This window comes from Chiloscyllium plagiosum, unplaced genomic scaffold (genome assembly GCF_037043375.1).
Source record: "Chiloscyllium plagiosum isolate Xiang-an unplaced genomic scaffold, Cpla_swu_hap1 HiC_scaffold_37, whole genome shotgun sequence".
Lineage (NCBI taxonomy): Eukaryota > Metazoa > Chordata > Chondrichthyes > Orectolobiformes > Hemiscylliidae > Chiloscyllium > Chiloscyllium plagiosum.
The window spans coordinates 41182056-41203539 of NW_028270175.1; the positions used below are offsets into that span (position 1 = coordinate 41182056).

The 21484-nt window shown below is 42.0% G+C and overlaps 2 protein-coding genes across 5 annotated transcripts in view; both read left to right on the plus strand.

The window, feature by feature from the left end:
• usp48 (ubiquitin specific peptidase 48) overlaps positions 1 to 6995 on the plus strand; it is a 130935-nt gene extending 123940 nt beyond the window's left edge. For both annotated transcript variants that reach the window (XM_043675526.2, XM_087980644.1), the window contains 3 exons: positions 1456 to 1504; positions 1969 to 1995; positions 6192 to 6995. In XM_043675526.2, the coding sequence (XP_043531461.1) occupies positions 1456 to 1504; positions 1969 to 1995; positions 6192 to 6214 (99 nt within the window). In that variant the 3' untranslated portion in view covers positions 6215 to 6995. The remainder of the gene's footprint in view (positions 1 to 1455; positions 1505 to 1968; positions 1996 to 6191) is intronic.
• Positions 6996 to 15495: 8500 nt separating this feature from the next.
• Positions 15496 to 21484, plus strand: part of LOC122540180 (tyrosine-protein kinase STYK1) — a 112486-nt gene continuing 106497 nt past the window's right edge. Inside the window, exon 1 of one of the 3 annotated variants that reach the window (XM_043675524.2) lies at positions 15496 to 15788. The gene's annotated coding sequence lies outside the window, so the exon portion shown is untranslated. Of the gene's footprint in view, positions 15789 to 20950; positions 21049 to 21484 lie in introns of those variants that run through there. The other 2 variants (XM_043675522.2, XM_087980647.1) reach the window with 2 other exon arrangements.

Genomic DNA, 21484 nt, shown 5'->3' on the forward strand with positions numbered 1-21484 from the left:
GTGACATCCTCAGTGCTTGGGAGCCTCCTGTGAAGCGCTTCTGTGATGTTTCCTCCGGCATTTATAGTGGTTTGTCTCTGCTGCTTCTGGTTGTCAGTTCCAGCTGTCTGCTGCAGTGGCCGGTATATTGGGTCCAGGTCGATGTGTATGTTGATAGAATCTGTGGATGAGTGCCATGCCTCTAGGAATTCGCTGACTGTTCTCTGTTTGGCTTGTCCTACAATAGTAGTGTTGTCCCAGTCGAACTCATGTTGCTTGTCATCCGCGTGTGTGGCTACTAAGGATAGCTGGTCGTGTCGTTTCATGGCTAGTTGGTGTTCATGGATACGGGTTGTTAGCTGTCTTCCTGTTTGTCCTATGTAGTGTTTTGTGCAGTCCTTGCATGGGATTTTGTACACTACGTTGGTTTTGCTCATGCTGGGTCTCTGGTCCTTTGTCCTGGGGTTTTGTTGTCTGAGAGTGGCTGTTGGTTTGTGTGCTGTTATGAGTCCTAGTGGTCATAGTAGTCTGGCTGTCAGTTCAGAAACGTTCTTGATGATTACTACGACGTAACCAGCTATCCTTAGTAGCCACACACGCGGATGACAAGCAACATGAATTCGACTGGGACAACACTACTATTGTAGGACAAGCCAAACAGAGAACAGCCAGCGAATTCCTAGAGGCATGGCATTCATCCACAGATTCTATCAACAAACACATCGACCTGGACCCAATATACCGGCCACTGCAGCGGACGGCTGGAACTGACAACCGGAAGTGGCAGAGACAAACCACTATAAATGCCAGAGGAAACATCACACAAGTGCTTCACAGGAGGCTCCCAAGCACTGATGATGTCACCTAGACAAGGGATGAAACGTCTGCAACACAAATTCCCAGCTCGACGAACAGAACCACAACAACGAGCACCCGAGCTACAAATCTTCTCACAAACTTTAATTTAGTATTGCTACCAGACATTGCTACAGTATCTGTATTAAAAAAGAATTATACATGTAGCTGACAAGAGTTCCAACTCAGATCCTGGGTAAGCTGTGGCAGTCATACCTGAAATCATCCTTATTTTATCCCAATTGTTGCTGCTCTGCATTATATCTCTGAGGAGTCACTTTCTTCTTTATACAAGTGCAATAATTTTTATAAACTTCCCAACCTAACATTCCCAGTGATAACTAGTTTCATCCTGTACTGTAGAGTCCAGGGGGTTAACCACAAACCAGGTAAAACTAACTAGTTTATAATGTCCTGTTTGAAACCAGCAGTACAAAAATATGTTTTCTGTACCATTAATAATTTTGTATATAAGTTTCTTTCATTTTGAATCCTTATGAAAATCTCAAGATTCTCAGCAGATTTGATTTGGTCAGATTTCTTTGATCATTAAAAATGTATGAAATGTGCGTGTTTAGGTGCAAGCAGTTAAATTCTCTTTCATTATTTTTTGTACTTAAGGCTGATGAACCAATTGCTGATTATACAGCAATGGATGATATAATGCAAGGTAGGAAATTTTGAAGGTTTTCTTGAATTCATGTAAATTTATGCATTCTATTACAAATTACTGCTGAACAATCTACCATGATATGTGGTCTGTAATTATTTTGATTTTTACCTTTAAAAGGTGGAAATTTTGAACATCTAAAGAAGTGAAGAATGCAAAGATAATTTAATGTTTTATAGTTGATAAAGTTTGGTAAAAACAAGGACTGCAGATGCTGGAAACCAGAGTCGAGATTAATGTGGTGCTGGAAAAGCGCAGCAGGTCAGGCAGCATCCGAGGAGCAGGAAAATCGACGTTTCGGGCAAAAGCCCTTCATCAGGAATAGAGGCAGAGAGCCTGCAGGGTGGAGAGATAAATGAGAGGAGGGTGGGGCATTGATAAAGTTTGGTCATTCAATGATTTCTGTTCAGAATCTGACATTGAAAAGTTTTTTAATCACGCAATTAACTTTTCTCTTTTCCCAGTATGTATGCCTGAAGAGGGTTTTAAAGGTGAGTCTTCAGTTTTTTTTTCAAATATGTTTTGTGGCTTACAGAAGTCTGCTATGTCACCTGGGTCCTTTATCGTTTTAGATATGGGTAGCAATGTACCAAAAGGCAGCAGACCAGGTTATAAATGTCAATATACTGGAGTATCACCTGGACAGGTTTTGGGATTGGCACTTCAAGTATAACTATACCAAGTAAAGCATAAATAGAAGCAGGAGTTGACTACACACCCCTCGACCTCTTCCATTCTTCTTATCATCGTGGTAGGTTTGATCTACTGTACTTTCCTGTTTGCTCTCCATAACCCTAAAGCTTTCTTTTTATTCACTCGTGGGATATGGGTGTCACTGGTGGCCAGCATTTATTGAATGTTCCCAGCTGCCCTTGAGAAGGTTGTGGTCAGCTGCCTCGTGAACCACTGCAGTCCACGTCCTTTTGGTAGACCTACAATGCCCTCAGGAGAGGAATTCCAGGATTTTGACCGAGTGACAGTGAAGGAACAGCAATATATTTCCAAGTCAGGATGGTGATTGACTTAGAGGGGATCTTGCAAATGGTGGTGTTGCCAAGTATTTACTGCCTTTGTCCTTGGAGATGGAAATGATTGTGGATTTGGAAAGTGGTGTCCAAGGATATTTTGTGAATTTCTGCACTGCGTCTTGAGTTCGTACTGCTGCTACTGAGCATTGATGCAGCGGGTGTGGACATGGTGCCAATCAAGCGGGCTTATTTGTTCTGGGCAGTGTCAAGATTCTTGAGTGTTGTTGACGCTGCTCTCATCCAGGCAAGTGGGGAGTGTTCCATCACATTCCTGCCTTGTGCCTTGTGGTCAGGCTTCGGGGAGTCAGGAGTGAGTGTCCTTGCCTCTTACCTGTCTGGTAGCCACTCTGTTTGTGGTGACTCCAATTGTGTTTCTGGTCAGTGGTAACTCCCAGGATATTCTTCGTGGCGGATTGACTGATGGTATCAACGTTGAATGTTAAAAGGCAATAGTTAACATTGTCTCTTATTGGACATAGTAATTGCCTGCATTTTTGTGGCAAGAATGTTATTTGTCACTTGTCAGCTCAAGTCTTGATATTGTCCAGATCTTGGACTGCTTCAGTGTCTGAGGAGTGGTGAATGGTACAGAACATTGCACAATCACCACTTCTGACCTTATGGTGGAGGGAAGGTCATTGAAGCACCTGAAAATGGTTATGCCAAGGACACTACCCTGAGGAACTTCTGCTGAAATGACTGACCTCCAGCAACCACAAATATCTTCCAAAGTAGCAGGTATGACTTCAACCAGCAGAGAGTTTATCCCTGATTCCCATGGACTCCAGTTCTGAGGGGCTCCTTGATGCCAAACTCGGTTAAATGCAGCCTTGATGTCAAGGGCTGTCACTCTCACCTCACCTCTGGAATTCAGCTCTTTTGTCCATGTTTGAACCAAGGTTGTAATGAGATCAGGAGCTGAATGGCTCTAACAGAACCCAAACTGGGTGTCACTGTGCAGGTTATTGCTGAGCAGGTGCTGCTTGATAGCACTGATAACACCTTCCATTACTTTACTGAATGATGGAGAGTAGATTGATGGGGCTGTAATTAGCAAAATTGGATTGTCCTGTTTTTTTGTGTACAGGACATACTCTGCATTTTCCAAATTGCCAGGTGGATGCTAGTGTTGAACTGTACTGGAACAGCTTGGCTAGGAGAGTTGCATATTCTGGAGCACAAGTCTTCAGCACTGCTGTGGTTCTGTTCGCCGAGCTGGAAGTTTTTGTTGCAAACGTTTCATCCCCTGTCTTCAGCACTATTGCGGGGATGTTGTCAGGGCCAATAGCCTTTGGGGTATCTACTGCCTCCAACTATTTCTTGAATGGAATTGCTGAAGACTGGTGTCTGTAATGCTGGGGACCACTGGAGAAAGCAGAGATGGATAAGCCACTTGGAACTTGTGGCTGAAGTTTGCTGTAAATGCTTCAGCCTTATCTTTTGCACTGATGGGCTTGTCCATCATTGTGGATGGGTGTATTTGTGGAGTTGCTGTTTCCAGTGAGTTATTTAATTGTGTGCCACCATTCATGACTGTATGGGACAGGACTGCAGAGCCATTAATAGCAATTGGCACAATTCTGTAGCTTGTTCAGCCCTTTGACAGCAGAAAACCATCTGATCCATTATTGGTTGTGGAATCATTCAGTTTCGTCTTTCACTTGCTGCTTGTGCTGTTTAGCACACAAGTAGCCTTGATTGGTAGCTTCACCAGATTAACACCTGATTTTTAATGTATGCCTGGTGCTGCTCCTGGAGTGCGCTCTCACACTCTCGATTGAACCAGGGTTGATCCCCTGAGTTGATGGTAATGGTTGACTGGGGAATATGCCATTCAAGAGTTTGCAGATTGTGCTGGAGCACAGTTCTGCTGTTGATGGCCCACAGCACCACATAAATGCCCCATCTTGTGTTGCCAGATCTGTTCAAAGTCTGATCCATTTAGCACTGTGATAGTGCCACACAGAACGATGGAGGGTAGTGTTAATGTGAGGGCAGGACTTTGTCTCCACCAGGGCTGTGCAGTAGTCACTCTTATTGATACTGTCATTGACATGCATCATGGCAGATTAGTAAGGATAAAAGAGTATGTTTTTCCCTCGCCAGCTACCACAGACCCAGTCTAGCAGCCATGTCCTTTAGGACCAAACTGGCTCGATCAGCATTGTTGCTACCGAGCCATTTTTGGTGGACATTGAAATCACTCACCAAGGGTACATTTTGTGCCCTTGTCACCCTCAGTGTTTCCTCTAAGTGTGAACACTGTTGTTTGTCAGCCAAGGGAGGGCAGTATGTGGTAATCAGGAAGTTTCCTTGCTCCTGCTTAACCGGAAGCCATAAGATTCCATGGATCACAGAGTCATGTGTAGGACTCCTAGAGCAACTCTCTTCTAACTGTATAATTACTGTGCCACCACCTCTTCTGGGTCTATCCTGCCAGTGGCCAGGACATATCTCGGGATGATGTCTGGGGCTTTATCTGTCAGGTTTGGATTCTAAGAGTATGACTGTCAGGCTGTTGTTTTACCAGTCTAAAACGGTTCTCCCAATTTGTACTAACCCCCAGATGTTAGTAAGGTGGATTTTGCAGGGTCAACAGGACTGTTTCTGCCGTTGTCCTTTCAGGTGCCTAGGTAAATGCCTGGTCATCCATCTGGTTTCATTTCTTTGTTGAGACTTAATAGCAATTGGCCCAATTCTGTGGCTTGTTCGGCTCTTTGACAGCAGTTGAGGGTGAACAACATTTCTGTAAGTTTCGAGTCACATAATGGCCAGACCATGTAAGGATGGCAGATTTCCTTCCCTGAAGGACATTAGTGAGTCAGTGGGGTTTTCTGACTATCAACAATGGTTTCATGGTTATCTTAATTACAGAATTTTAAAATTGAATTCAAATGCCACCATCTGCTGTAGTGAGATTCAAACCTGAGTCCCCCAGAACATGAGTTGAGTTTCTGGATTAATAGTCTAGCTATAATACCACTGCACCTCCCCTCGTTGAAGAGTCTGTCCATCTCATTCTCCGATATATTTCATGGTTCCATTTCCATGCTCTCTGAGGTAGAAATTCCAAGACATGACCAGCCTCAAAAAAAAAAAGTTTTCATTGTCACCTTAAATGGGTGACCCCTTGACCTGAAACTAGGCTCCAAATACCTGATTGCCCCATGAGGGGTGATATCCTGTTCAGAATCTAGCCCATCAAATCTACTCAATCTTAATTTTCAATCCGATAACCTTTCATTCTTTTAAACTCCAGTGAGTATAGATCAACCTGCTAAACATCCGTGTCAGAACACCCTTCTTCCCAGGAATTAACCTTGTGAAGCAGTACAACGCAGGTATGTCCTTCCTTCAATAGGAGACCAAAAGTGTACACAATCCTCCAATGGTGGCCTCATCAGCACTACATATAGCATTTGCAAAAGTTCTACATCAGTATGTCTGGTTCCTGATATCATTATGCTAGTATTAAGTTTTGATCCCTTTGATATGAATATGACTCAGATGATTTTCCAATGGAGCTCATGACCGAGACAGCCCGCCACTTGTGCTGGCTTTGTTTGTACGAATATTTATAAACTGAACTACTGAGCCATCGATTGCATTATCTGGCTGGTCACAGCAAATGAGTAATCTGTCTTTGGTTCTTGTTGCAGGTACTGGTCTACTGGGCCACTGAGCAAATGAAAATTGCTGTGGACAGCTGAGTGAAAAGTTATGCAATAAGGAAGGACAAAGGTGAAGTTGCTCAAACATTGCACCAAGCATACAGGACATGCATTGACTTGGTTTATACTTTTAAAAAGAAAGGACCAGTCTTAAAGTTTGCTTGTATCTCCTGCCTTTTTATGCAAAAATGCACAGTGTCTTGAATTCAGTTGATGGAGCAATAGAGGAAAATAAACCCGTTTCGATGCTGCCTTGACATTTCAGAGTGACCAGATCATTGGTGTTGAGAGAGAAAATCCCCTTCGATTCACTGTGTCTAAAAATGTATTTGAAGCCAGAATAGTGTCTTGATGCCTGTTCTGATCAAGCTGTTTGATGTAAAGTTTCTTCCTTGAGCACGCTCAACTGTTGGCAAGTTGCTATTTACCATGAGGCCAATAATTAACTTTTTCTCCTGTGATGTCATCACACACTTAAAAGTTGATTTTTGCTTAGAATGACACATCAACCTAACTGTCAATATGTGTTAATACTGAGTTATATAAATTGTTTAACACATCAAATTAACAAGTCACTACTGCATTTCAAAATGTAAAATATGCAAGAACAAAATGAACAAATTTAATGTTCTATGAGTATCCTTGTTCAGGTTGTTCCTTGCAACTTGTAAACTGTGTACACAGTAAAATAGTTGCCTGCATTAATTACATTAATGTTTCCTGATATATCCGAGTAATATTGTACTAGGACCACTGAAGTGCTGTAAATAAATGCAATGCTTCTTGATTTAATACATTTTACTGTTTTGTTTTTTGATACGGCCTTTTGCTTGGAAGAGAATTGAAAGTGTGCTGAAATAGGTTTTTCCAAATCCTGTTAAAAGGGTTGTGCAAATTGCGTTTGTTGTAGAAATGCTGTGGTAAAAATGCTATCTTGATAAATCTACTAGAATTGTTATATTGCTTATCTTTACTGTACCAAATAAAAGAGCAGATGGTTATAGAAAATGAGGTGTTTTTTTAAGATGAGAGGCATGAAGGTGCTCAACACATCACAGCCTGGATCAATCTGTGTGTATATTTTGCAAAACAGAAGATTGTCTGTGATGAATAAATATTAATTACGACAACCATCGTAATTGCTGCTTATGATATAGTTTCATACCATATCATAAAATGCCATTGAGATTTAAATCTCAATCATCAGTGAAGTCAAAACTTAATCTGCTTATGGACTGGAAAAAGATTGCTGTGCAAAGGTAACTTTGAGGAGTTTATAGAATATTTTCAAGTTAACTCCTCAGCACATCATGTTCTGGAGCAGTTTGAGAGAGAGAGAAGTGAGTCCTAAACAATTTCTTTACATTTCAGTAAGGACAATTGTGAGGGAATCAATGAAGAGCTGGCTAAAATGAAATGGCATGTTAAAGTGCAGAGGTAGTGATTTAAGGGGTTATTTTAGAATACACAGAGTAGCTGCCTTCCAATGACAAAAATTCCAAGGGATCATCCTTCCCCCCAATATGTATTTAACTAGAAATAAAGATAGTATCAAACTTAAAAAGCATATAGTTAGGTAATGGTAGGTCAGTTTGGACAGAATATAAAAATACAGCAAAAAAGATTTTTAAATTAATGGGCAAAAATTAGTGAAAAAGCTAGCTAGAAATAGAAGAACAGAAATTGAGTTTCTATTATTATTTAAACTATTACATGGGATCCAAACCTATGCCCCCAGAGCATTAACCTGGGGGTCTAGATTACTCCTTCAGTAACATTACATCTATACCACTGCCTTCCTAGCTGCAGGTCTGGAATCAAATGTCAGCCAGGTGTCAAGGATAATAGATTTCATGTCATGAAGGACATTAGTAAACCAGATTAAGATAATCCTATGGTTTCATGATCACTATGATCAAGACACATTTTTTCCACATTTCAGAATTAAACTCTAGTTCCTTTAGCTTCTGGGATTTACATCTCGGGAGAGCATTTGTCAAAGCCTCTGCTTCTTCCTCTCATGACATTATCACTTACTGCTATAAGCTTGAAGCTTGTCCAATCACATGTAGGCTTTTGGAGAACCCTGAACATGGAAATCCAAGTGACAGTGTCTGGAGCCATTTCTCAGCTGTACTCTGTAGCGATCAACGCTGCAGGTCCTGCATTACCAGAGCAAAACTTTACCAATAAATTGCTCAAATCTCTTGAACACTTTTGCCTTTTTATATCAAATAAGTTTCTATTTGTATAGCATGATAATTGATTGCAGTTGGCTCAGGAGAGGTTGAAGTATATTTTTGGACTGTACTTAGTTTAGACATTTAGATGCTTTAACTTTGTGAATATGTAAAGACCAAGAATTTGTGACTGGTGTATGAGGACACTCTGGTCTCGTTGCACCTTTCCCAACCTATTGCCATTCAGGTAATCTGCCTACCTATTTTTGCTACCAAACTGGATCATCTCTCACTTATCTGCATTGTATTACTGTCGTGTGTGTGCCCACTTAACTTGTCCACATCACACACAAGTGCCTCCCACAGCAAACACTCCCACCCAACCTTGCATGTGCAAACTTGGAGATATGACCTGTAGTTTCCTCATGTAAATGTATATTGTGAATAAGCTGGTGTCAAAAGTCATGGTTCTGATAACTTTCAAGGGCCACAGATATCTAAGATAGGTAATCATTTATAAGCAATTTTAAGGTAGCTTATTAAAAAGCGACAGCTTAGCTATTGATGCATTAGCTACTTGTGGCAGTTAAGACTAGTTCACTCACACTGGAGGATGCTTAGACCATTGACACCAAGTGTGTTGACCTGAAGAGCTTGCAATAACAACTTTGTGATCTTTAACCAAAATGGGAGAGCACTCTTTCTCCCCCAGTCATCTTCCAGGACCACTTTCCACCTGAAGAATCCAGCAAACAGCTGAGCACTGTCCCCTGTCTCTGAACACACGTTCCTATGGCTTATTTATGGGTACTTCTATTTCCCTCGTATCAATCCCCTTGTTTGAACATCTGTAACCAATGAGTACAGGATGGGTACCAAGATGTCAGAGAGGCTCTGTTAGCACAATGGCAGTGTCAAGTTTCTGAGCCAGCAGGCTTGAGTTCAAATCCCACCTGCTCCAGAGGTATATCTAAACCGGTTGATCAGTATTATCTATCCAAGAGGTCAGGATGATTACCTCTCCCTGCAGTCCATAGCTGAGCTTGAGGTTAGTTTTACTTCACATTGAGCTTATTTCCTCGTCCTTTACAAACATAAAGAACTCCTTTGCCTAAAATAGGACAGTCAGCCCCTCAAATCAGTGTATATAAGACACACTGATATTAGGTCAGGAATGCAAAGGAACCTCTATTATCCAGCATTCGATTATCCAAATTTCTGATTATCCAGACAAGATCACGAGGTCCCGATGCTTGTCTAAACTGTGGAATCCAGCATTCGATTATCCAAACAAAATACTGCCCACCTGTGTCATTCGGATAATTGAGGTTCCTCTGTATATTGAACTCTGTACTGGGAAGGCAATCTTTGTAGCCTTTATCTCTACCTTGTCTTGGTCTATGACTGCTTAAAATTGCTTAACTTCCTTTTTTCTGGAAGAGTATAATGTTGGCCAGCTAATTCCAATGGTATGGGCTGGTGAAGCCTGGAACAGGACAGTAGCAGCAGAGAAGGAAAAGTTGGATTGTCTTTAAGTTATTTTTCTTTATCTTTTATTCTATTTGAAGTTAATGAGAATGGTGCCAATGTATGGCAACAGTATAAACTTTCACTATGTTATATTGAATACATCTGACAATAAATGATTAAATTCAATAGAGCTCTATGCTATCCTAAACAAAAAATTGAGGGTTTGTATTTCTTAGATGCTGTTGCCATTTATCACTACCCTTTGGCCTATATTTTGATTTCTAATTTGCCTCATTTTCACCTTCTCCCATATATCCATTAGCCATTTGTCATCTAATTTCCATCCTAACACTGACTGACTCCTTTTTGTTCTTTGCTCCCCACCCCTTAACTATATTTAATTTAAACCTGCTACATTTCTAACTTCATCCTCAAACTTTAATTCTGTTTCTCCACAAGTGGCAGACCAATTGAGTATTTCCTGTATTTTTTTTTGTTTTTCAGATTTGCAGCATCTGCAGTAGTTTTGCAAGTGTGTCTGCCTATGTACATTATTTCTCGCACCTCTGAACAACCCTAGATATATCACTGTCCCCTCACGTGGCAATAAATAACATGAGAAGAATATGCTGAACAACAATTTGTAACTCTGGGGAAATCTCTGTTCAGTGCTGTGGAAATTTCTGGACTAAGTCTACCAAACAGGAAACTGACACCCTAGATGTGTTTTACTGGAGCCTGTTGTATGTTCATGTATACGTGCTGGTGAAGATGTGCTTAATATTCAGTGAAAAAAGAACATAAATGATCGTCCTGACATTTATACCATAAATCAAACAAATAACATTTTCTATCATTTTAGTTAATGTGGTGCGTCATGTCCCATAACTTGTACCTTTATAAATTGCTTTCATCTAACAGGAGTTCAACATAATTAAAATGTTAAGCTAACATTGATTACACATTATGTCTTGTGATTTTCTAAATCATAAAAGGCATAACCGGCTGAATTGCTCAATTGGATCACTGGTAGCCAACCCGTAAACAACACCTGAAATACAAATCATATTGTTTCCAAGATGAATCATCAAGAAAACTATGAGATTATCATCAGTGGTGGTTTTGTTTTACTGTGTTGCAAAACAGCATAACCAGTCCTTTAGGCTTCAAAACACAGTAATTAAATACTCAAGTTGACTCCCAATGGTATTAGCACCCTCTAAGGGAGACACTCTCTCTCTGACAGTGAAGAGAGCTACCCAGATAGATGACTGTTGGATGAGGGTGGTGCTGTTGAACGTTGTGTACAAGTCAAGAAGGAGAATGAGGGAAAGCTTACAGATATTATACTCACATAAGATGTCAAAACAAAGGGGCATAATCTTAGTCAGATGTGGGGTTGTATAGGAATGAAATTAGAAAATTATCACAAAGGATAACAAAAGTCATGAACTCAAGGGGTGTATTGTCACATGATTATATACTGGACAATAAGTGTCAACTGGTGCTTGTAGGACCTGTAGTATGGGTTAGGATTGGTCATTGGTTTAAAATAGGACAGGCCCTGAAGAAGGGCCTGTGCCCGAAACGTCGAATCTCCTGTTCCCTGGATGCTGCCTGACCTGCTGTGCTGTTCCAGCAATAAAGTTTCAACTTTGATCTCCAGCATCTGCAGACCTCACTTTCTCCTTAAAATAGGACAGTCAGCCCCTCAAATGTGTTCTGCCTCTATTCACTGCTCTGTGATCTGACTCCATGTACTTTAAGAACATCTGAGAGTCTTTAACAAAGCATTCAGAAAGGGAAAAGTTAAAAATGTTGATATAATGTTTTTAAATAACACACAGCTCAGGGATGCATCTGGCTTGCCACAAAAGATGTCAAAACCTTGCTGTGAGGCATTGGTTCCACCAATGAGTGAAAAGAAATGGAGTGTTGCAGTTATTTGCGCCCATTGTACTATCATAGTGCTGCAGATACGGAGATACACATGATGGGGGGGGGGGTCCCCAGTAAGAAAGACCAGAATGAGGTCAAAATTACAACATTGTGTGTAAATACATAGGGAATGATCAATAACCTTGAGCTGTGAGTGCTAAGAAGTTAATGTGGTACAAGCTGAAACCTTGTGGCAAAAAATGAAGTATAAAATATTTCTGGGAGAGAAAGAAGAGGGAGATAGTATAGAGTAGATTACAGGTAATATAATGCTGGAGAAAGAGGGTAACCTTGAGGAATTAAGGACAGAATCCATTTTATGTAGGTATCACTGGCAAGGCCAGGATATGATGCACATCTCAAACTTGGAAGGAGATGGTAAGCTACATTTTTTTGTCATGTAGTCCTGCCAGCTGATGTGTGTGATTTTTGACTTTGTCCATCAATGGCATTAGTTTTCAGCACAGAAAATGTGATTCTAACCCAAACTGGTTAGACTGGAGGCATGTGACCAGCAGCGTGCCCCAAGGATCGATGTTGGGTCCACTGTCGTTCATTTATATAAATTATTTGAATGAGAATGTAAGAGGCTTGGTAATTAAGTAATTAAAATTGGTGGTATAATGGACAGTGAAAATGATTGTCTAAAAATACAATGGGATCTTGACCAACTGGGCCAGTGGGCCGAGGAATGGCAGGTGAATTTTAATTCAGTTAAATGTGAGGTATTGCATTTTGATAAGACAAGCCAGCGCAGGACTTGCACAGTAAGTGTTGTTAAATAGAGAGACCTAGGGGTGCAGGTGTATTCTTTGACAGTGGTATCGCGGGTAGACGGGTGGAGAAGGAAGCATTCGGCGTGCTTATCTTCATAGGTCAGAGCACTGAGTACAGGAGTTGGGATGTCATGTTACAGCTATACAAGATATTGGTAACAAAAGTACTGCATGCAATTTTGGTCACCCTACTATAGGAAGTGTGACAATGCTGCTCCTTTAACAAGGTTATTCTGTCCTTGGTTTTTTTTTTCAGAAGAGTCATAAAGGCAGAGATTTCGATATGTCAGGAAATATTGGCTTGAGAAAGCTTTAATATTTTTTAAACACTCGTACAATGTAAGTAGAATGGCTAGTTCTCCCAGTTCAGGTTTTGGTTTGGTTTGGTTTTAGCAAGCTTTTTTTTGTTGAGGCGGCTGGTTAACGAAACAGTGTTTGGTGTTTCGTTGGTTGGTTTAAACAGTGTTTGGTGTAGTAATGACTATTTCAATCACTAAGAGTGTTTTGGGGGTGGAAGAAGTGACTTTGGGGGCTTTACAAAAGATGTACAAGGCAAAGCTGCTGGAATTGGCAGTCAAGCTGGAATTGGAGTTACCTTTGTCTGTACGAAAAGGAGAGATAATTACAGCAATAGCTCGGCATTTAAATTTGCTGGAAACCATCAGAATCTTTGGAAATGACTAAAGTTCAATAGAGAATGAAGCAGCTTGAGTTAGAGGCAAGAGAAAGAGAAAATGAAATGAAACCGTTTGAGTAATGATTAAAGGCAGAGAAAAGGAATAAAAGGCCCTAGCAGAACAAAAAAACATCAGAATAACTTCATTAAAGGAGCAGCATCATCACAGAAGGATGTTATTAAACTGGAAAAGGTGCATAACAAATTTACACACACGTTCCCAAGACTGGAAGGTTTGAATTGTAAGGAGAGGCTGAATAGGCTAGGACTTCTTTTCTCTCGAGCATAGGAGGCTGAGAAGTGATCTTGTAGAGGTTTACAAAATCATAAGGCGAAAAACCAAGATTTTTTCAGCAGAGTCCAAAACTACAGGCATTGGCTTAAGGTGAGAGGGGAAAGATTTAAAGGGGACATGTGGGGCAACTTTTTCACAGAGTAGTACGTGCATGGAATGAGCTGCCAGAGGAAATGTTAGAGAGGGGTATAATAACATTTTAAAGACATTTGGACAAATACACAAATAAGAAAAGTTTAGAGGGATAAAGTCAAGTTTAGAAAATGTGATTGGCAATGGACAAGTTGAGCTGATGGGCCTGTTTCCATGCTGTATGACTCTAAACCAGGGCATTCAGAGGACAATCACTCCCCAGGTATCTGTAAACAGCCTGTTCAGGGTAGATTATGACACACCTGTGGAGCTGGTGGAACTTGAACCCTGGTGTTCTGGCCCAGAGGCAGGGATTCTACCTCTGTGCCACAAGGCCTCTGACCATCCCTTTATATTTTTGAGTTTAAATTTAATTTAAAGGACCATCATAATGGAATCATAACCATGGCTCCAAGTTCACAATTTACAATTTCCCTTAAGCTACTTTTGAATTAGCAAACTATTTACTAGCTCGCTCTTCCAACCTAGTTTACTGCATCCAGTGCTCCCAATGTGGTCTTCTGTATGTCAGGGAGACCAAACGTAAACTTAGGGAATGGTTCACTGAGCATCTCAGCCAAGTGGACCTCCCAGTCACCCCCATTTCAATTCCCCTCTCTCCCATTCTGACATGACCATCCTTGGCCTCCTCCATTGCCAAAATAAACCACGCTGCAAATTGGAGGAACAACACCTCCTCTTCTGCCTGGGCAGCCTACAGCCCGGAGGACTCAACACAGAATTTTCCAATTTCAAATAACCTTGCTCCCCATCCCCCCAACTCCCTTCCCAGTCCCTCCCCCTCCCTTCCACTGCTCCCAGCCACCAACTGGATTCATTCCTCCCACTGACCAACTAGATTGTACCCTCAACCTGTCTTCACCTATCCCCACTTCACCACCATGCACCCTTTACCTGCAGCTCTCCTTTCACCCACCCCCAGTCCTGGAGCGCTTCACAGGAGGCTCCCAAGCACTGAGGATGTTACCTAGACAGGGGATGAAACGTCTGCAACACAAATTCCCAGCTCGGTGAACAGAACCACAACAACAACAAGCACTCGAGCTACAAATCTTCTCCCAAACTTTGAACACCCAGTCCTGAAGAAGGGTTACACCCGAAACATTGACCTCTGCACCTCCTGATGCTGCCTGGCTTGCTGTGTTCATCCAGCCTCTTACCTGTCTATTCTAGTTCCTCTTACAGCAATTAATATTGTGAGGGAGACTGGTGTCAGCTAGATTCTGTAAACATTCTGATTACTTATGGTAATTAAAAAGGCATTCCAAAATGTAATAGGATTCCTGAATAACTTTCCACAAACAGGAATGTGGTACTAACCAGAGAATCTGCCTTAGTGGTGTGGATAAAGAATGAATATTCACCACAACTAATAGCTCGTCACGGGATGCTCAGATTTGACTTCGCTCCCACACACAGAGTCTGGCGTCAGCCCAGATAACCACAGAACTCTGAGGAAAGCTCAATGTCCCCCACTCACAACACACACATCGTTGACCATGGAAGTGGAATTTGGTTTCGTTTTGAGCTTCTGTGAGGTATTCGAATACGTGTAAAAGTCAACATGTTATTCGAGGAGCGCCTAGTCCTGAGGAAACAGGACTGATGGTCTGAATAAGTGACCATCCCCTTGGTACCCAACTGGGTGTCTCTGCCTGAGCTAAACTGCAAGGCGTGCGCTTGTCATTTCAATGTGGATTAGGAGATGCCTCCCTTCACTTGGGGATTTTGATCGGAGTAATTATAAATTCCTTGGGCAATTAGAAAAAAAAAATGACTCGCCCCACCTTACAGAGTTGCGTCACATCCTTCAAACAGGTGAACTGATTTGCATCGGTAACTGCACCCTCTCTCTCTCCCAGGCTCATCCGATGTGTAAACAGTGTAAACTCTAACCAGAGACGGAGCAGAGAAACAAGGAGACAGTATCAATTGTCAAGGATGCACATCTCTTGAGTGAGAATTCTGCCACGAACATTTTGCAAATAATCACAAGAGTGGATTGGGGATGTGCAGAGTGAATGGAAACTGACAGGAATCCGTGATTCTGCTGCAGAATAAACGCTATAAGCTCCACTCATCTCCCTCCGAGAGCAGGTACTGTGAGCCGTGCTAATTTCTTTGTTGCTCCCCTTAAACAAAATACAGGTAAAATTAGGCACTTGAACATTTAAGGATTTGAAAATAAACTGTTTCCTCGCCCTCGTTAAGAAGACGGGTGAGTTTGGACAAGTAAAAATTGCTGAGACGGTGAATTAACTTCCAAAGTTTACGTTCTGGGTTGGTTTTTAATTGAACCTTGGAGCTTTTAATTGCATCGATCTCACCGAGTGGGGGCTGTGGATGCAAAACTCGTTAAGGATTGGTCTGATGGCGTATGCGGGGTTTTATACTGGAAGCCCTCCTGGGCTGGAGAATGTCCTGCTCTCATTTCTTGTTGGGTCACCATGGAGTTGCACATAATGAATGAAGAGGAGGTCTAGCCCTACCATGGCAAAATCAAAACGCTCAGGCCAACATCCGTGGGATGGGGAGAGGGAAGACAGAGGAAAATAAACAAGTCAACCTTTCTAGTATAGAATTCCCAGGAGAGGTCACAGGGCAAGGCACATCTGCTCCATAACATCTCTGAACAGGTTGTTTTATTTTATAAAAGAGCTAAACCCACTTTATAGTGATTGTAACAAGGTCTACCAAGTCGACTTCATTGAATGAGTTTCCTGATTGGGACAGTTGATCTAGCCCAATTAGGGAGCCCTGGCTGACAGGTAAGAATGGGAGTGTTAGACCATTCTGACACTGTGAGCTGGCTCTGAAGGAGCTTGGATCAGTGTCAAGGACGTTCCGCGTGTAAATAAAGGGTGACCTGGTGACAGGATATCTGCCTCTGTGGAATTATTTTGGTGGCTATGAGAGTAAAATGTGCTTTTAAAGAAAGTTGCTTGCAACAGTTGTATTTGAGTTGGGGATAAGCATTTCTGATATCATGCTGTTACTTGGGAAGTTTAACTCATTCAGTCCTGCCATTGAAAACTGGCCCCAGTACATGGAAAGCATTTTTTTTCCTGACAGATAACATTGGGGCAGATGAAAAGCAATGAGTAATTCTCCTGATAGCTTGTGAGCCCACAGTGTTTTGGTTATTAGGAGCCTAACCTTCCCTGTGGAACCAGATACTAAAGCCTTTCAAGAGTTAACGGATGTAATCAATAAATATTACAACCCAAGTCTCCTTTCATTCTGACTTGCAGTTGGTTTTACTTGGTAATTTGAGCAGCAAGGGAATCCATTTTTGACTAGGTTAAGATGTCTGGCAGTGGAATGTGATTTTAGTTTAACACTTAATGAGATGCTGAGAGACTGTTTGTTTGATATATAGGATTAATGATATAACCATGCAAAAGTGCCTATTAGCTGAAGCCCAACTGGAGTGCAGGTTCATAGCTCCTTGAAAGTGGAGTTGCAGGTAGATAGGATAGTGAAGAAAGCATTTGGTATGTGTTCATTTATTGGTCAGAGTATGGAGTACAGGAGTTGGGAGGTCACGTTGCGGCTGTACAGGACATTGGTTAGGCCACTGTTGGAATATTGCGTGCAATTCTGGCCTCCTTCCTATTGGAAAGATGTTGTGAAACTTGAAAGGGTTCAGAAAAGATTTACAAGGCTGTTGCCAGCGTTGGAGGATTTGAGCTATAGGGAGAGGCTGAACAAGCTGGGGCTGTTTTCCCTGGAGTGTGTGAGGCTGAGGGGTGACCTTATAGAGGTTTATAAAATTATTAGGCACATGGATAGGATAAATAGACAAAGCCTTTTCCCTAGGGTCAGGGAGTCCAGAACTAGAGGTTATAGGTTTAGAATAAGAGGGGAAAGATATAAAAGAGACCTAAGGGGCAACTTTTTCACACAGAGGGTGGTACGTGTATGGAATGAGCTGCCAGAGGATGTGGTGGAGGCTGGAACAATTGCAACATTTGAGGTATTTGGATGGGTATATGAATAGGAAGGGTTGGAGGGATATGGGCCGGGTTGGGATATCTGGTCGGCATGGACGGGTTGGACCGAAAGATCTGTTTCCATGCTGTACATATCTGACTTAAACAGGTATTACAACAGGCTCTATCATTGGGAAATGCAGCAAATGGAGAGTATGGGTTTTAGGGTATTCTGATGGAAGTGGACACCCTCACCAGTCTGACTGAGCTTGGGGAATATGAGTGAAGGCAATTACATGGCCTCACTCAGGACATATCCAGAACATAGGGACTCTAGGTCAGCCCACAGCAAAACCTCAAAACAAAGCCAACCCTCAGCCAAACAGTTATAATTTTCTTCAGGATCCAAACCGGCAAATTATTGTAGTTCTGCTGATATATGGACTTGAGAATAGTGAAGGAATCCCACTGGACCTAAACTGAGTAAGAGAACCCATTGGCCAGTATCCCGGAGAGTGCACACTCTGGAAAGTCCACCTGTAGTTTGGAATAGTTCATCTGTTTAGCAATGCTCAAATCAGAGCCAATCAAAATAAACATCTGGTTAAAGGGTCATCTGGTTCAAATGGATGTTGATCAAGGCATGGCCGTTTGTGATTACAGAAGCAATCTTTAACAAAATTCATTCGGAACTCCAACTCTTAAGTTTGTGCAAGATCTCACCTAGAATCCTTAGTGTGGAAACAGGTCTCTCGGCCCAACAAATCAACATTAACTTTCTGAAGAACATTCCACCCAGACCTATACCCTACCCTTTTTCCATGGATAACACACCTAACCTACACATCCTTGAACACTATGGGGAATTTAGCATAGCCAGGCTACCTGCACATCTTTGGATTGTGGAGGGAAACGCACACAGACATGGGGAGAATGTGCAAGTTCCACACAGACAGTTCCACACTGGACATCCCACCTGGACCCAACTCATACCTCATCCCTGTAACCCTGTATTTTCCATGGCTAATCCCCTTCGCCTGCACATCTTTGGATTATGGGAGGAAACTAATGTAGACACGGGGAGAACGTGCAAATTCCAGACAGATGTCGCCTGAGGCTGGAATCGAACCCAGGTTCCTAGTGCCACCCAGCTAGACTGAAAGCATATACAGGGGAACCTTTACAATTTGGTTCCAGTCTCTCATGAGAACCAACTGGTTCAGTTACCACTGATTGTAGTAAAAGGCTCAAGCCCAAGCAAGATAGGGCAAAATTGGTTGAGAAAGATTCACCTATATTGGCTGAACGCTTTTTTTGAATAGAAAATGGCGAGACTTTTTCAGGAAAGTCTAGGGATTCTCAAAGGAGCGCAATGTTCTTAGTCAAAGTGGATGGATGTACATAGAGTTCCTTTGTCAAACGCTGGGAAGGCGATAGAAAAACTGCACACCCTTTGCATTACATGAACTTCAGATGTGTTCGTCACAGATAACAAGCCATCGCTTACCAGCAGGGAATTTGAGTATTTCCTAAAGTTGAATTGCATTTGATATTTAACCACCTCATAACATCCATCATCCAATGGTCTGGCAAAAGAGCAGTCCAACCCCTGAAGGCAGGCTTGAGGAACCCGCTTACAGCTTCACTAGATACCAACCTGTCCCTGTTCCTATTTGATTATAGGACCATCTCTCATGCAACAACAGGGATAGATCTAGCATAGTTGCTAACGGGGAGAAGACTCTGGACAAAGTTAAATCTCTTGGACCTTGTGGGGAGGGTGAACTGGCATCAGGAATGCCAATGCCAGTCCCAAGACTGTTAAATAAGACAATTTACTTCAGGGATGAGATTTGGTATAGAGACCATGGCAATGGCTATGCATTGTTGAGGGGAATGGTTGTGTGGTCAGCCCAATGATGTAAAAAGTTTGGGTGGGTGCAACAGTCCTGAACAAGCATGTGAACCATATGAAAGCTGCAAACAGAGTGAGACCAAACTTGCCCAGCTCTTCTGAACAGTTGGAAAGGCTGTTGGAACCTCTCCATTGAGCACTGAAGAGACCTCAGGGGCTGAGATGGACTGGGCAGATGTTGCTGCCTTGATGCCTTTGTCATCTGAAGAAGGGAATGAATTTCTTGAGATGCTCCAGGCGTAAGAAGCTAGCTACAGTGCAAAACAATCCACCTGTATCAGAGGCAGAGTCGGAGGAAGCTGATCTGATGCTAAAACGTCCCAGAAGGAGCTACACCAAAAACCAGCTTATGTCCCTGAACTTAGAGGGGCGGGAAGTAGTGATTGTAACTAGGTCAGCCAGGTGGATTCATAGAATGAGTTGCCTGATTGGACCACGTTAACATCCCCAATGCAGGATTCCTGGCTGATAGATAAGAACAGAAGCATCAGACATTCTGTCTGCTCTGAGAGCTGGCTCAGAGGGAACTGGATCAGTGTCAAGGACTATCCACATGGAAATAAAGGGTGCCTTGATAACATAATACTGGCGCCTCAGGAGTTATTTCAGCCTTTTATACACTCTAAAAGATCAACCACTGGACTTTCCTCACAGATACTATCTGACCTACTGAGTACTTCCAGTATTTTCTGTTTGTTTTCTCCACTTATTCCATTTTGCTTGTGGCATCTGTAAGGTAACACAGACCCTGTCTGAACAGACTGGGGGCACAAACTGAGGGGTTCACCACTTCATTTTGTGACTGACTAGTTTGATGTGTCTCCATTTTCCTGGGGGCTTTCTCAGGGTGTGAGAGAGTTCTAGATGGCTCACACCCATGATTAAAGCTGAATGATTTGTGTAGCTTACTACTTGTGTAGCACTACAGTGGTCATGGTCATGATTTCTATACCAGTAGATTGAGAAGGATCAACAGTTGGAGATGGACATCCCAGCATTGCAGAGATTGTTCTGGGAACAGTGGGTAGAGTTGATGAAGTTTTAAAGTCTTAATCGCTAAAGTGTGTATGATCTGCATTGACATCACAGCGGCTGAGAAGTATCTTATTTAAGATGATGAACAGGAAAAATTTCTGTCTGTTACAGGTTGCTCCTTTTTGAGGTATTTTTGGTGTTGGAGATAGTTTTCTTGAATTCCAGGAGCAGCAATTACTGTTTATATGCTCTTGCATTGTTTTGGAACTTAGGAGGGGAAAAAAATCAAAACAATGGCATTTTTAAAAGAGACAAAGGCAGCACATGGTCAGGTCAGTGCAGGAGAGAGAGAGAGAGAGAGAGAGAGAAACCCACACTGCTAACTGACACAGCAGTAAACCTGTGCAGATACTGCCTTTGCAGTTGAATTCAAGTATCGCTGGACATCGGAGTGTATCTGGGAAAATTAACAAACTGTGAAATTCACAACTGACCTTGGAGGAACTGTTTGGGAGAGGTCACAGCCCAGAAACAGGTAAGTTGAATAGATTAAAGTGTGGCCTTGGGGAATCTGCAGCAGTGAGTTGAGCCAGTTCATTCTTGATGATATGTTTTATTGAGATATGTCTCTTGATTAAACTTAAAAATATAAGCTATAAGTATTCAGTTAGCCTCTGGAGCAGATTTTTTGTAGAAGAATAAGACAGTGCTATTTTCTGGGTCTGCAGATTGGAAGAAGCAAAAATGGCCCTTAGAATGATATGCTCTTCTTGTCGAATGTGGGAGTTTAGGGTGAGTTTGTTCCTGCAATAAATCTCGTTAGTTGTGAATCCTATCATATCGAATGGATCATTTGGAGTGGCAGTTAGAGGCAATGAGGAATTTACAAGAGCAAGGGGATGTGATGGACGGCAGTTATAGGAAGGGAGAAAAGCTGCAGATACAGTCAGATAGATGGGTTAACCCCAGGA